The following is a 16,764-nucleotide window of genomic DNA, read 5'->3' on the forward strand; positions in this document are numbered from 1 at the left end:
AATGGCCATGGAGCCCTGGGACCTTAAATGCCCATAACAGTAAACAATTTTTTTTTAGTAACTTGTTTGTTTCATGGTCAAAAAATGATGGATTTAAATGATTATGCACTATTTACTTTGAACACCAGAACAAAATTACTTGAATATATTACCCGTATATAACGGACTTAAAAGAGTGTCGATAAGTAAACCTTTGTCTGAAATGTGTTTTTCTTCACGTCCTGGTTGGCAGCCATGTTGTTTGTGAGAGGAAGTGGCAATATCCCTTTTATTAAGTTATCCAAGTCCAGTGTTCTGTCATTAAATGACAAGGTGTTACGATCAGCTCAAAGGCCACAACAAAAGTGGGAGATGCACAACCAACTTAGTATAAACAAAAGTAACATTTATTAAATAAATGTGCAAACAAAGAAACAATGAGGTGTGTAAGTCAAAATCAGTGGTGTATGAGGGTGTATGAATGTTATGAAGCATGTGTAGTGCATGTTGTCAGTGTCTAACAAAGGAACAGATAAACAAAAAAATCAATCTGGTGCAGGTGAAGGGATTCCACGCTGGTCTCTGGGGAGGTGGGGTTAAATAGGCTGGGAGGCCTGGCCAGGTGCTCCCAGTTACTCAATCAGCTCAGCCTGAGACTGCAGGTAAAGGAGCAGAACACCAGTATACAAGTAACAGGCTCTGGGCTGTCACACAAGGATCTCACATTGCTGCAGTGGCAAGCATTGTTGCCTCACAGCAAGAAGGGCACCAATTCAGATCCTGCATTCCACAGAGGGTCTTTCTGTGTGGAGTTTGCATGTTCTCCCCATGTGTGCATGGGTTTTCCCCAGGTTCTCTAGTTTTCTCCCACAGTCCAAAAACATGCAGATTTGGGGATTAGGTAAATTGGACACTGTAATTGACATAGGTGTGAGAGTGAATGGTTGTTTGTCTCTATGTGTCCCTCTGATTGACTGGCAGTCTGTCCAGGGTGTACCCCACCTTTCACCCTATGTCAGCTGAGATTGGCACAGCTCCCCCCATGACCCTCATGTGGAGGATAAAGCAGTAGAGGATGTGCAAAGAGCATGTTGAGCGCACATGGACAGCGCATGTGCGAACTGAACATCCGCCCCACTGGTAGGTGGAGTATTAAGCCCTGCTCATCAAGCAGAAAAAAGAATTTGGACAACAGAAGAGGTAGTCGCTTGGATAGTCATCCAAGCCTCCACCTGGTGACCCTCGAACCGGCTGACACCCCGACTCCCCTGCCTAACGGACTTTTCAGCTTTGAGACGCCTGAACCAGATGTGTTCGAGGGACCTGTAGCATCGCTCTCTTCTTCTTTGGTAGGAATGTGTCCCATTCCCTGCATCCAGACATGTACAACCACAGGATGGTGAAGTGAGATACTACAGGACCCTGATGTGCGAGTATACCAGGGTCCCCGATATGTGAAGCGCGCTTGAGCGCACACGGCATGTGTGCAAAAGTATACCAAGGCCTTAAGTAGACAGATCAGATGTTCCCAACAATGCGACTTGTACGTCCTGAAAAAGTGACTGTAGTGAATGACATAAACACACATGGGCATGACCCACGATCACATAATTCCTTTTGACCTGTGTCCCTTCAAGGAAGTGGACTCACACCGAGGTATCATGTCTTTTAAGCCTTTGGAGCATGGAATAGGAATTTAAAATCTCAAAATAACTTTTGCTTCAATTTTGGCCTTTTTTAGGTCAGTAGCTTATCCCACCCAAGTGTTAAGCAGTGTAAATGAAGTTGCATAGCATTGTTGCGTCAGAGCAAGACAGTTAGACATTAGACGGAGAGCCTTTCTGTGTGGAGTTTACATGCTATCCCCAAGTGCACGTCCATTCTCCCAATGTGCTTCAGACAGTATTTTCTGGCTAGAACTTGAAGATTGTCAGTGTCAAACGGCCCACTCTCCTTCACCAAATTCCATAGACAAAATCCCCTATATGACAGTGTCCCAAAAGGTGATCTTAGATGAAATGAGGGCTGTAAATGATGGCCCTGTATACCTCAATAACATACCAAGGCTTACTTGCATATCTTCAAAGACGCAGTACTTTCAAGAGTGACGAAAATGCGACAAAATGTCATTTGAAATGTAACATTTGTTGTATCAATTCAGTCCCCAGTGTCTGGCTGCCTTTGGCCAAAGATTGCATTTTGGACATGCCTTAAGTGTACTAGTAAGGCCTGCCCCATCGGTGCGCACTAGGTGCCATTTTCATTTTTGCCCATGCCTTTCCAAAATATCTCTGCGCACCACTGCATTTCATCTGTGTTAGAATTGAGGTTGGAATTTGCATATGTAAGATGAGGAAGGAAAGAGATAAATGAACTGTATGATGAAGAAGTTGGATCAGAAAGCTGTCAGAGCTCTCGGCAGCATCTCCTCTCTCTCTCTGAACATGGAGGCTCCGGAGGAAGCTGCACTCTGCTTTCCCCACATCAACACCTCCTGCAGGAGGAGGACGGGTCCTTACGTGGAGACCATGCTCACTTACACTGTGCTGTCCTGCATCACGATACTCACCGTGATCCTAAACCTGCTGGTCATCATCTCTATCTCACACTTCAAGTTGAGTCACAATTTCTCCACATGCTTCCAGTATATGATTAAATTTAGGTCTCTCATGCAACCATGTTTGAAAAATCCTTAAAGATTTGCTACTATAGCTATAAATGCACTTATCTGCTCTTGTAGTTCTCCTTGTATTATATATTGTTGGTTGTACATAGAACATCAGTGTTGTCAGTGTTGATTTTCTCTGATTTCAGGCAGCTCCACACCACCACCAACCTCCTCCTCCTCTCTCTGGCTGTCGCTGACTTCCTTGTGGGTCTCCTGCAGATGCCACTTCTTCTCCTCCAAAACCAAGGCTGCTGGTTCTTGGGCGACGTCATTTGTGTCGTGCATTATTTCTTGGCTGCCCTCGTTTTCAGCGTTTCAGTGGGAAGCATGGTGCTCATATCAGTCGACCGCTATATAGCAATTTGTAACCCCATGTTTTACACCACCAGAGTCACTCTGACCAGAGTTAAACTCTGTATTTGTCTGTGTTGGATATTTTCCGGTGTGCATAGCAGTTGGTTTTTCAGGGATGTCTTAAAACAGCCTGACATGTATATCACCTGCTATGGAAGTTGTGTAGTTGTGGTCGGTTTTGCTGAAGGACTTGTTTCTATGATTGCCACGTTTTTAGGCCCCATTTTAACAATAGCAGTTTTGTATTTGAGAGTGTTTGTGGTGGCTGTTTCTCAGGCTCGGGCCATGCGCTCTCATGTGGCAGTCGTCACAGTGGAGCGTTCCCAGACTGTAAAAGCAATGAAATCTGAGATTAAAGCAGCCAGGACTCTCGGTATTGTATTCGTAGTTTTTCTTCTCTGCACATGTCCATATTATTGTTTTGCTGCTGCAGCAGAGACTGCCTCGCTTGGGGCGTCATATTCATTAATTATGATTTGGTTAGCCTACTTAAACTCGACCTTTAACCCTGGTATTTATGTCTTTTTCTACCCATGGGCCAGAAAAACTATTAAACACATTTTTACTCTTCAGATTCTGCAGCCTGGCTCCCGTGAAGTGAGTGTGATGTAGAAGGAGAGAGAGACTCTGAAGAAAATATTAAATTAAAATGTGTAAAAGCCTTCTTTTGATTATGTCAAGCATTTCTGTTTACTGGATGAAAAGATCTTTGTGAATTTTAATCCTGTGAATTTAAAAAAGAAAGAAAAAAAGGCCACAAAACGTTAGGTAAATTCTTCCTAAAATCAAAGCCACTGGCACTGATGTCACCAGTAGTTCAGTGCAGTGTAGTAATTATACATGAGTGATGAGCAATAACACAAATAATAATGAATTAAAATGATTATTCAATGCTTTATAGGGGATGTGTATGGACATACATTACCAGCCTAAACACTGCAAGAATAAAAAAATAATAAATTGCATTAGAGCCATGAGCAAAGAAGACTGAAAGCACAGGAGTATATGCAATAAAAATAAAACTGTTATATTGTTAACTGTCCCTAATTCTAACATATTACAGTTACATTATAGTATTTATATGTGTGTATGGACATATATTAAGTAATCTGAACACATTTCTGTGCATTGCTTTTTCAATTTGAACCCATTATGCTCATATACAGTACTGTGCAAAAGCCATTATTAACCATTGTTTGTCGTTTTAGCAATGTTGTATTAACCATACAGCATAATTCATTCTCAACACATCCAGAAAATACAGGAAACATGTATGTAGTTTAAACATGACATTTTCAGAAAAAAATATTATTAAAAGGAGTATTTAGTGTTACCTGCCCTTACATTTGAACAATAACACAAACCTGATTCTCTATATCTGCTGTAAAAAGGTCTGTTACATCAGGTTTATTCAAGGCATACTTGTTCCTTACATACACAGGTTGTATGATTCTATGATTGTTAATACATGAGACCAACTTTCAGTCACATCATTCCAAGCCAAATGCCACTGACTACAGAATTTGATAAGTACAACAAAAATGGCCATGGAGCCCTGAGACTTTAAATGCCCATAACAGTAAACAATTGTTCCCATATCTGGGAAACCATTTACTTTAGTAACTTGTTTGTTTCATGGTCAAAAAATGATGGATTTAAATGATTATGCACTATTCACTTAGAACACCAGAACAAAATTACATGAATATATTACCCATATATAACGGACTTAAAAGAGTGTCGATAAGTAAACCTTTGTCTGAAATGTGTTTTTCTTCACGTCCTGGTTGGCAGCCATGTTGTTTGTGAGAGGAAGTGGCAATATCCCTTTTATTAAGTTATCCAAGTCCAGTGTTCTGTCATTAAATGACAAGGTGTTACGATCAGCTCAAAGGCCACAACAAAAGTGGGAGATGCACAACCAACTTTGCATAAACAAAAGTAACATTTATTAAATAAATGTGCAAACAAAAAAACAATGAGGTGTGTAAGTCAGAATCAGTGATGTATGAGGGTGTATGAATGTTATGAAGCATGTGTAGTGCATGTTGTCAGTGTCTAACAAAGGAACAGATAAACAAAAAAATCAATCTGGTGAAGGGATTCCACACTGGTCTCTGGGGAGGCGGGGTTAAATAGGCTGGGAGGCCTGGCCAGGTGCTCCCAGTTACTCAATCAGCTCAGGCTGAGACTGCAGGTAAAGGAGCAGAACACCAGTACACAAGTAACAGGCTCTGGGCCGTCACACAAGGATCTCACATTGCTGCAGTGGCAAGAATTGTTGCCTCACAGCAAGAAGGGCACCAATTCAGATCCTGCATTCCACAGAGGGTCTTTCTGTGTGGAGTTTGCATGTTCTCCCCATGTGTGCATGGGTTTTCCCCAGGTTCTCTAGTTTTCTCCCACAGTCCAAAAACATGCAGATTTGGGGATTAGGTAAATTGGACACTCTAAATTGACCATAGGTGTGAGAGTGAATGGTTGTTTGTCTCTATGTGTCCCTCTGATGTACTGGCAGTCTGTCCAGGGTGTACCTCACCTTTCACCCTATGTCAGCTGAGATTGGCACAGCTCCCCCCATGACCCTCATGTGGAGGATAAAGTGGAAGAGGATGTGCAAAGAGCATTTTGGGTGCACGTGGACAATGCATGGGCGAACAAAATGCCCACCACACCGGTAGGTGGAGTATTAAGCCCTGCTCATCAAGCAAAAATAAAATTTGGACAACAAAAGAGGCAGTCGCTTGGATAGTCATCCGACCCTCGAACCGGCTGACACCCCTGCCTAAGGACTTTTCAGCTTTGAGACGCCTGAACCAGACATGTTCGAGGGACCTGTAGCATCTGTCTCTTCTTCTTTGCTAGGAATGTGTCCCATTCCCTGCATCCATACATGTACAACCACAGGATGGTGAAGTGAGATTTTACAGGACCCTGATGTGCGAGTATACCAGGGTCCGCGATATGCAAAGCGAGCTTGAGCACACACGGCATGTGTGCAGAAGTATACCAAGGCCTTAAGTAGACAGATCAGATATTCCCACCAATGTGACTTGTACATCCTGAAAAACGTGACTGTAGTGAATGACATAAACACACATGGGCATGATAACATAATTCCTTTTGACCTGTGTCCCTTCAAGGAAGTGGAATTTAAAATCTCAAAATAACTTTTACTTCAATTTTGGCCTACAAATTTGGAGGTCAGTACCTTATCTCACCCAGTGTAAATAAAGTTGCATAGCATTGTTGCGTCAGAGCAAGGCGGTTCGATGTTAGACGGAGAGCCTTTCTGTTTGGACTTTACAAGTGCACGTCCATTCTCCCCAGGTACTTCAGACAGTATTTTCTGGCTAGAACCTGAAGATTGTCAGTGTCAAACGGCCAACTCTCCTGCATCAAATTCCATAGACAAAATCCCTTATTTGACAGTGTCCCATGAAATGAGGGCTGTAAATGATGTCCCTGTATACTTCAATAACATACCAAGGCTTACTTGCATATCTTCAAAGACACAGTACTTTCAAGAGTGATGAAAATTGCGACAAAATGTAAGTTGAACTTGCTTAATTAAGCAATAATATGTTGATGTTTCAGTTCAGTCCCCAATGACTGGCCTGCCTGCCCCATCGGTGCGCACTAGGTGCCCTTCTCATTTTTGCCCCGGCCTTTCCAAAATATCTCTCCACGCCACTGCATTTCATCTGTTTTAGAATTGAGGTTGCAATTTGCATATGTAAGATGAGGAAGGAAAAAGATAAATTAACTGTATGATGAAGACATTGGTCAGAGCTCTTGACAGCATCTCCTTTCTCTCTCACTCTCTCTGAACATGGAGGCTCCAGAGGAAGCTGCACTCTGCTTTCCCCACATCAACACCTCCTGCAGGTGGAGGACGGGTCCTTACGTGGAGACCATGCTCACTTACACTGTGCTGTCCTGCATCACGATACTCACCGTGATCCTAAACCTGCTGGTCATCATCTCTATCTCACACTTCAAGTTGAGTCACAATTTCTCCACATGGTTCCAGTATATGATTAAATTTAGGTCTCTCATGCAACCATGTTTGAAAAATCCTTAAAGATTTTTTACTATAGCTATGAATGCACTTATCTGCTCTTGTAGTTCTCCTAGTATTATATGTTGTAGGTTGTACATAGAACATCAGTGTTGTCAGTGTTGATTTTCTCTGATTTCAGGCAGCTCCACACCACCACCAACCTCCTCCTCCTCTCTCTGGCTGTCGCTGACTTCCTTGTGGGTCTCCTGCAGATGCCACTTCTTCTCCTCCAAAACCAAGGCTGCTGGTTCTTGGGCGACGTCATGTGTGTCGTGCATTATTTTCTCGCTGCCCTCGTTTTCAGCGTTTCAGTGGGAAGCATGGTGCTCATATCAGTCGACCGCTATATAGCAATTTGTAACCCCATGTTTTACACCACCAGAGTCACTCTGACCAGAGTTAAACTCTGTGTTTGTCTGTGTTGGATATTTTCTGGTGTGCATGGCAGTGTATTATTTAGGGATGTTTTAAAACAGCCTGACATGTATATCACCTGCTATGGAAGTTGTGTAGTTGTGGTCGGTTTCGCTGAAGGACTTGTTGATATTATTGCCACGTTTTTAGGCCCCATTTTAGTCATATCAGTTCTGTATTTGAGAGTGTTTGTGGTGGCTGTGTCTCAGGCTCGGGCCATGCGCTCTCACGTCGCAGTCGTCACAGTGGAGCGTTCCCAGACTGTAAAAGCAATGAAATCTGAGATTAAAGCAGCCAGGACTCTTGGTATTGTATTGGTAGTTTTTCTTCTCTGCGTATGTCCATATTATTGTTTTACTGTTGCAGCTGAGACTACCATGATTGGGGCATCATATTCGTTAATTATGATTTGGTTAGCCTACTTAAACTCGACCTTTAACCCTGGTATTTATGTCTTTTTCTACCTGTGGGCCAGAAAATCTATTAAACACATTTTTACTCTTCAGATTCTGCAGCCTGGCTCCCGTGAAGTGAGTGTGATGTAGAAGGAGAGAGAGACTGTGAAGAAAATATTAAATTCAAATATGTGAAAGCCTTCTGTTGATTGTGTCAAGCATGTCTGTTTACTGGATGCAACAATTTACAAAATGACCACAAAAGGTTTGGTAATTTCTTCCTAAAGTCAAAGCCACTGAAGTGCAGTAATTACACAAAGTACATGTGTGATGAGCAACAACACAAATAATTATGAATAAAACATTATTAGTAAATGCTTTATAGAGGATGTGTATGGACCTACATTAGCAGCCCAAACACTGCAAGAATAAAAAAAATGATGAATTCCATTAGAGCAACAAGAAAAGAAGACTGAAAGCACAGGAGTTACATACAATAAAAATAAAACTGTTATATATTGTTAACTGCCCTTGATTCTAACATTACATAGTTATATTACAGTGTTTATGTGGGGGTGGAGTGGCTCAGTGGTTAAGACCAGTTAAGACCAGTACCCTGTGTGTGAAAGACATCATGGTCACAATGTTCGCAAGTTCGCCTCCACCCCTGGTTGATTGTACTCAATTCCATTGTAAGTCGCTTTGGATAAAAGTGTCTGCTAAATGACATGTAATGTAATGTAATTTATGTGTATGAATATACATTAAGAAATCTGAATACAGTTCTGTGCATTGCTTTTTGAATTTGAACCCATTTTGCTCATACACAGTACTGTACAAAAGCCTTAGCCACCATTAGTTGTTTTAGCGATGCTTTAATGACCATACAGTATAATTATGTCTCAATCACATTATTGAAACACATTCAGATATCCAGAAAATACAGGAAACATGTATGTAAAAAAGGATTAAAATGTCAAGTATTTAGACTGACCTGCCCTTACATTTGAACAAATCACAACCCTGAATTTCTCTTTACATCAGGTTTATTCAAGACCAGCTTGTGCTTGGCAGTTTATTCAAGACTCATCAATACTTGAGTCCAGCTTTCAATCATAATTCAAATCCAAAGGTCACTGGCTAAAAAATTTGAGTACAAGAAAACGAACATGGACCCCTGAGACTTTAAATGTCGGTAACAGTTCATGGTTGATGGGAAACTCGTTATTTTTGTAACACGTTTGTGTCATGGTGAGAAAATTATGGATTTAAATGATTATGCAGTATTTTTTTAGTACACCTGAACAAAATTATATACAGAAGAGGCAGTGTAACAGCAAGAAAATTAATGCATGAACATATTACTCATATATAACAGACTGAAAAGCGTGTAGATAAGTAAAGATTTGTTAAAATGTATTTTTCTTTATGTCCTGATTGGCAGCCATGTTTGTGAGAGGGAGTGGCAAAGTTTTCAGTCTGTCATATATGAGTACATACATGTCAAATGCATTTGTTTATGCTGTTACACAGCCTTTTCTGTATGCATTGTCACAAAAATCCAGATGACAGAGCTTCTCACCCTACTATATCTCTAAGGGAGAGCCCAGACACCATGTGGAGGAAACCCATTTCTACCACTTGTACACCGTTTTCTGGTTTAGGACCATGGTCTCTGATTTGAGGTGCCGATTGTCATCCCAGTTGCTTCGCACCAACTGCGAACTGCTCCAGTGAGAGTTGAAGATCATGGCCCGATATAGCAAAGAGGATCATCTGCAAAAAGTAGAAACTCAGTCCCGAGCTCACCAAACCAGACTCCCTCAATGCCCTGGCTGCATCTAGAAATAAAGGTTATGACGAAGGGTGGCCCTGGTGGAGTCCACTGCCCACTGGAAATGGATCAGACTTACTGCCGGCAATGTGGACCAAGCTTTGACACCGGTCATACATGGACCGAGTGGCCCTTATTAAGGGTTCCGGTACCCGAAGCACTCCCCAAGGTACATGATGGAACGCTTGCTCCAAGTCCACAAAGAACATGTAGACTGGTTGGGCGAACTCCCATGCCCAACCAAGTGTAGAGCTGGCCCACCATTCCGCGACCAGGACAGAAACCACATTTCTCCTCCTGAATCTGTGGTTCGATTGTCCTAAGGACCCTCCTCTCCAGGACACCTATATAGATCTTACACAGGAGGCTGAGGAGAGTGATACAGCTGTAGTGGGAACACACCCTTCAGTCCCCCTTCTTAAAGAGGGCAACCACCACCCCCTGGCCACACAATGTTGCACAGGCGTGTCAACCAAGAACGTCCTACAACATTCCGAGCCTTAAGAAACTCCGGGTGATCTCATCCACCCCTGGGGCCCTGCTACAGAGGAGCTTTTTAACCACCTCGGTAACCTCAGCCCCATAGATGGGAGAGCCCACCCCAGAGTCCCCAGACCCTGCTTCCTCATTGAAAGGCATGTCAGTAGGATTGAGGAGGTCTTTGAAATATTTCTGACTCACAATGCCCCGTGTTGAGGTCAGCAGCACCCCATCTACACTATACACAGTGTTGATAGTGTAGTGCATACCACTCCTGAGTCGCCGGATCATTGACCAGAACCTACTCAAAGCCGTCCGGAAATCCCTGCACGTCACTGCATCTAATCTGTGTTAGAATTGAGGTTGCACATTCAGGCGTAGCAGGGAACTCTTTTTTTACTCTGGCCTTATGATCAGGTGGAATTTGCATATGTAAGACAAGGAAGGAAAGAGATAAATGAACTGCATGATGAAGACGTTGGATCAGAAAGCTGTCAGAGCTCTAGGCAGCACCTCTCTCTCTCTCTCTCTCTGAACATGGAGGCTCCGGAGGAAGCTGAACTCTGCTTTCCCCACATAAACACCTCCTGTAGGAGGACGACGGGTCCTTACGTGGAGACCATGCTCACTTACACTGTGCTGTCCTGCGTCATTGTGCTCGCTGTGATTCTTAACCTGATGGTCATCATCTCTATCTCCCGCCCCACCGGTATGTGGAGTATTAAGCCCCGCTCACCAAGCAGAAAAAAAATTTCCCCAACAGAACTCGTCGCCAAGGATAGTCACCCGAGCCTCGACAGGGTGACCCTTGAACTGGCTGACACCCGACTCCCCTGCCCGACGGTTCTTTCAGATGTGAGCCGCTCGAAACAGACATGTCCGAGGGAGCTGTCCCATTGTTCTCTCCTTCTTTGGTAGTAATGCGTCCTATTCCCTGCTTCAAGATTTGTAACCCCACTCGACGGTGAAGCCAGATACTAGAGGACCCTGACGCACGAGTATACCAGGTCCTGCGATAATTGACACGCAATGCCACACGCAATGTGGCATACATGGAAGTATACCAGGGCCTTTAGTCTTTGGCGCCAAACCACTTGGTTCCAAACTTTGTAAGATAATGTCTGTCTTGAGTATGAGGTTCAAAAACCAGCATGTGTACTGCATGCCCCGAACATGGATGATCTGATCCATCGTCTACCAGTTGGGGGGGGTACACCCTGGACTGTTCGCAAGTCTATCACAGAGCCACACATATAGAGAAACAACCCCCGACACAAACCTGGGTCTTCTTGCTGCAAAAACAATAGTGCTAACCACCACACCAACTGTTAAATGATTGAAGTGTAATCAAAACCAAAATCTTGATTTTAGTTTTTACTGTATTTTTGTCCCAACATTTCTTAAAAAAGTTTGTACTTTCTAAATTTTTTTTTTTATTCTTTAGGAATTGAGGTTGAACATTCAGGAGTACCAGGGGACTTTTGTTTTGCTCTGGTCTCATGAGTTGCAACATAAATCAACACAATATAAATCAGCTGTATGATGAAGACCTTGGATCAGAAGCTGTCAGAGCACAGCAGCGTCTCCTCTCTCTCTCTGAACATGGAGGCTCTGGAGGAACCTGAACTCTGTTTTCCCCACATCAACACCTCGTGCAGGAGGATGAGGCGTCCTTACATGGAGACCACACTCATGTACAGTGTGCTGTCCTGCATCATTGTGCTCACTGTGATTCTTAACCTGCTGGTCATCATCTCTATCTCCCACTTCAGGCAGAGTCTAAACTTTTTCACATGGCTACATAGGCAGCATCACTTTTTTATGGCATATGTGGCTGTAAATGTACCTTGTTGCTCTTCTAGTCCTCCGTAATATTATTATTACAACTGCTTGTAACACAATTTCTACATACAACATGAATGGTTTCAGTGTTGATTTTCTCTGATTTCAGGCAGCTCCACACCACCACCAACCTCCTCCTTCTCTCTCTGGCTGTCTCTGACTTCCTCATGGGGCTCCTGGAGATGCCACTTCATCTCCACTATCAAGGCTGCTGGCTCCTTGGCGACCGAATGTGTGCTCTAAATATCTTTTTAAGTTTCCTCCTTGTCAGTGTTTCAGTGGGATGCATGGTGCTCATAGCGATTGACCGCTATATTGCAATATGTGACCCCATGTTTTACACCACCAGAGTCACTCTGACCAGAGTTAAACTCTGTGTTTGTCTGTGTTGGAAATTTTCTGCTGTACACAGCATTTGGATGTTGAGGGATTTGTTAAAACAGCCTGACATGTTTCAGTCCTGCTACGGAGAGTGCACATTTGTTGTCACTTTTGCTGAAGGACTTGTTGATCTTATTGCCACCTTTTTAGGCCCAGTTTTAATTATTGCAATTCTCTATTCCAGAGTGTTTGTGGTGGCTGTGTCTCAGGCTCGAGCCATGCGCTCTCACGTGGCAGTCGTCACAGTGGATCGTTCCCAGACTGTAAAAGCTAAGAAATCTGAGATTAAAGCAGCCAGGACTCTCGGTATTGTAATTATTGTGTTTCTTCTCTGCTCGTGTCCATATTATAGTTTTGCTGTTGCAGCTGAAAGTAACTTGATCGGGGGACCAACTTCAGGCATTGAGATTTGGTTAATGTACATAAACTCTAGTCTTAACCCTATAATTTATGTCTTTTTCTACCTGTGGTTCAGAAAAACCATTAAATATATTGTTTCACTTCGGATACTGCAGCCTGGCTCCCATGATGCCAGTGTACTATAGAGAGAGAGATGGTGCAGAATGTGATAGACTGACACTGAATTTGTTCAAATGTCCGAAATACTTCTATAAAAATGTGTTTCAATCTTTTATTATATTTAATTCAATGTTATTTGTGCAGCACCAAATCACAACATACATTATCCCAAGGGACTGTACATAGACAACATGATGATCGAGAGCAGAGAAAACCAACAATTCACACAATGATCAAGCACTAGGCATCAGTGCCCTTTTTAACAGGAAGAAATCTCTGACAGAACCTCATACTGTGGAAAAAAAGAGATTAATGGAGATGCTTTTTGGTTATAAGAAAATTAAATTTTTATCACTAAACCATTGGAAATATTCTCCCCAGTCACCACCATTGTCTGCTTCTCAAAAAAGAATACTTTTACTAAATAAAATGAAGTAATTAGAGTCACCAGTAATTCAAAAGACTGAAAGCACAGGTGTAATAATAAAATAAGTATATATTGTTAACTGTCCCTGATCCTCGTACAGTTATAGAGTGGTATTGATTTAGTTTGCATTGTTTTTTGATTTTGAACCAGTTTTGCTCATAAAATGGATATAAATGCCATTTTTACTGCGGGGAAAAAGAACAAATAGGAGACTGCTCTATTCTGTGTGTGCATGCTTGTATTTATATCTTTGTGAGGTCCACAAAAAACCTATCTTTGTGGCAAAATTTTGTCTGGGGCCCCTTAACTTTAAGGAGCTTTTTTTAGGGTTCAGAGCTGGTTTTAGGGTTAGGGTTAGAATTGGGTTTAGAGTAGGGTTAGGTCCTTTTACTTGTGATGGTTAGAGTAAGAGGCCAGGGAATGCATTATCTTATGATATGTCCTCACTAAGATATAAAAATAAGTTTGTGTGTGTGTTGCTGATCACCTCTTTTATTTACTTTTTAGTTGTTTGTCCCCTCTCAAAAAATGACCTCTATAAGAAATAAGAAACGTTACCACACCCACGACCCCATCATTATATATTCACAGCAGTTACGCGTTATTGATTTATAATATTTTGTTTATATAAATGCAGTTCAAAAACAACAACACTGGAATAACGGAGCCTCCTAGGAACAGTGAACGGTTAAACTGCATATTTGAAATAAATACATCATATTCCATGTCTGTGGGATAATTAAATTAAAATCATCCTTGATAAAAGTGTTATTTTCCAATAAAAGTGTGTTTCAAAGACAAGAACAAATTAATAACTAAGAGGAGTGTTTGAGAATTTCAAAAAAAGCTGCAGTAAGCAATAATGTTCTCTTTAAATGAGCTGATAGTGTGAGCAGACCTCAGGTATTCAGGAAGTTTGTTCCACAGGTGAGGAGCACAATAAGTGAATGTTGCTTCACTTTGTTTGGTTCTGCTTCAGTATATCTATCCGTGGATGCTTCATTGGGAACTCATCAGTCTAGGTTGTATTTAGGTCCAAGACCCACAAGAAGATTTGTGGGTGTGGGTTTGCAAAAATGGAGCCATGCAGGATACTGGGTCTGTCCATTCATAGGTGTGAACCATGCGATGCAACAAATATAAAAAAGGCTATTTTCATGATATTTAGATAGGTGTGGTCTACCTGTCTAAAGGCACAGCACAGTGTGGACCCGATGGGCACGGTGCACATAATATTATTATTAATATGTTGTTATTCTTCTTATTATTATTATTATTATTATTATTATTATTAATACTAATACTAATAATAATAATAATAATAATAATAATAATGATGATAATAATAACTTAGATTTAGATAGATCTTTCACGAAGCCCAAGGTTGTGTACAAGTAGAAAAACTGAAAAAAGACAGATCTAACACAAACACTTACAAATAAATAATCAGGTGGCAAAACCTGCCAGAACAAGTGTGCTTCAACAGTGATTTAAACAACATCCAGAGTTTGTGCCTCTCACAAGGTCCACCCCTCTCACAAAGTCCACGCCTTGTTGTGGCATGAGGGCTTGCGTGTCTCAATGACCCCAAGAACTATGCCAGTGGGAGTGCAAAGCACTCTTGGCAGGGGCACCCATTCTGGACAGGTCAAGGGGAAGGGGCCAGACAAAATGTGGGCTACCTCTCCCCCGAGGTAAAAAGGGTTGGCGTAGGGCCAACTACCCTACCCGGAAAAAACATTCAATTACAGAAGCACAGATGATAATCCGAGAAAAACCCGTCCTGGGAGAGGAAGGGCCTCCACACAGGAGGCTAAGACGCAAGGCAGTGAAAGTCAGAAGGAAGCTGCAAGGCCGACTCCCCTTCTGACACACAAGACAACTATTAGGATAGATACATGGAATGTTAGAACAACAACAATGTACGAAACAGGGAGGACAGCACAGGTAGCAAAGGAAATGAGGAACTACAACATCTCTACTTGGGCTGAGTGAAACAATATGGTTACAGGCAGGACAGCTTAGGCTAGCAACGGGAGAGATCTTACTGTACCCAGGACACACAGAGGAGGGAGCACATTACTCAGAGGGAGTCGCTTTGATGTTGGCACGGGAAGCACAGCGGGCTCTCTAAGACCCCCTAGAAACAGCTGGAGAAGGGACAACTGGCAAGAACTAAGAAGGAAGGCCCAGAGACGTGTGCAATGGAGGACTATCATCGGTGGCCGATGCTCCGACAGGGGCAAAGGGCATAGGTAAGTAAGTAAAGTAAGAGTTTGTGCCTGGCAAATAGCCAGAGGGAGTGAGTTCCAGACATGAAGTGTGTCATCAACACGCAAAACACGCAATGCACAGGCTGCGTGCGCAGCCCAGATTTTGGAACTGTGCACAAAGAGCGCGTAGGGCTCACCAAGCAGAAAAAAACATTTCAACAACAGTAGAAGTAGTTGCCGGCTGACACCCCAACTCCCCTGCCCAATGGGCCTTTCAGCTGTGAGCTGCTGGAACCAGACGTGTCTGAGGGAGCTTTGGCATTGTTCTCTTATTCTTGATAGGAATGCGTCCTATTCCCTGTGTCCAGACTTCCGCCACCTGATGGTGAAGTGAAATACTACAGGACCGTGTGCAGCATGTGTGCTGAAGTATATCAGGGCCTTAAGCAGACAGGTCAGATATTCCCACCAATGCAACTCGTACCTCCTTAAAAACGTGACTGTAGTGAATGACATAAACACACAAGGGCATGACCCATGGTTACATAATCCCTTTTGACCAGTGTCCCTTCAAGGAAGTGGACTCACACCGAGTTGTCACATCTTTTAAGCCTTTGGGGTGTGGGTTAACCAACTGGGTCCCTTTTGAAAGACAATGTAAGCATGTTGTTGCCTCACAGCAAGGAGGTCACTGAATCCCAGGTTGACCAAAGGCCTTTTGTTGTGGAGTTTGCGTGTTCTCCATAAGTGCGTGTAGATTCAGGTACTTCAGCTTCCTCCCGAAAGCAAAACAAATTCTGGTCGGTTGTGTATGTTGGCCCTGCGATGGATTGGCAACTTGGACATACCCTGGGGGTACCCAAAGCACACAGCAAACACAGGAAAAAGGATGTCTTACACAGCACACTGGCACGTAACACCCAGCACCCTGGTACAGTCCTATGTATACCTCAATAACATACCAACGCTTTCTTGCATATCTTCAAAGACACAGCAAATTAAAAGGTGACAAACATTGTGACGAAACGCAACTTGAAATTGATTAAATTAGCAATAATATGTGGATGTTCAATCAATTCAGTCCCAAGTTCGGGCTGTCTTTGGCCCCAGGTTGCATTTTTGACATGCCTGCCTTAAGCATACTAGTAACGCCTGCCCCACCGGTGCGCAGAAGTTTCCCATGTCTCTGCATTAT

At 42.7% G+C, this 16,764-nt stretch overlaps 2 protein-coding genes across 2 annotated transcripts; both read left to right on the plus strand.

Moving 5' to 3' along the window:
- The first annotated feature begins 6,833 nt into the window (after positions 1 to 6,833).
- Positions 6,834 to 8,023, plus strand: LOC131474959 (trace amine-associated receptor 13c-like). The gene is made up of 2 exons (XM_058652696.1): positions 6,834 to 7,003; positions 7,204 to 8,023. The coding sequence occupies exons 1-2, from the start codon at positions 6,834 to 6,836 to the stop codon at positions 8,021 to 8,023; spliced, it is 990 nt and encodes a 329-aa protein (XP_058508679.1).
- A 3,766-nt stretch (positions 8,024 to 11,789) lies between these two features.
- LOC131455549 (trace amine-associated receptor 13c-like) lies at positions 11,790 to 12,955 on the plus strand. Its single transcript, XM_058623248.1, has 2 exons — positions 11,790 to 11,959; positions 12,139 to 12,955. Exons 1-2 carry the CDS (start codon positions 11,790 to 11,792, stop codon positions 12,953 to 12,955), a joined length of 987 nt encoding a protein of 328 aa, XP_058479231.1.
- The last annotated feature ends 3,809 nt before the right edge of the window (positions 12,956 to 16,764 follow it).

Source organism: Solea solea, chromosome 2, assembly GCF_958295425.1.
Source record: "Solea solea chromosome 2, fSolSol10.1, whole genome shotgun sequence".
Taxonomy (NCBI): Eukaryota; Metazoa; Chordata; class Actinopteri; order Pleuronectiformes; family Soleidae; genus Solea; species Solea solea.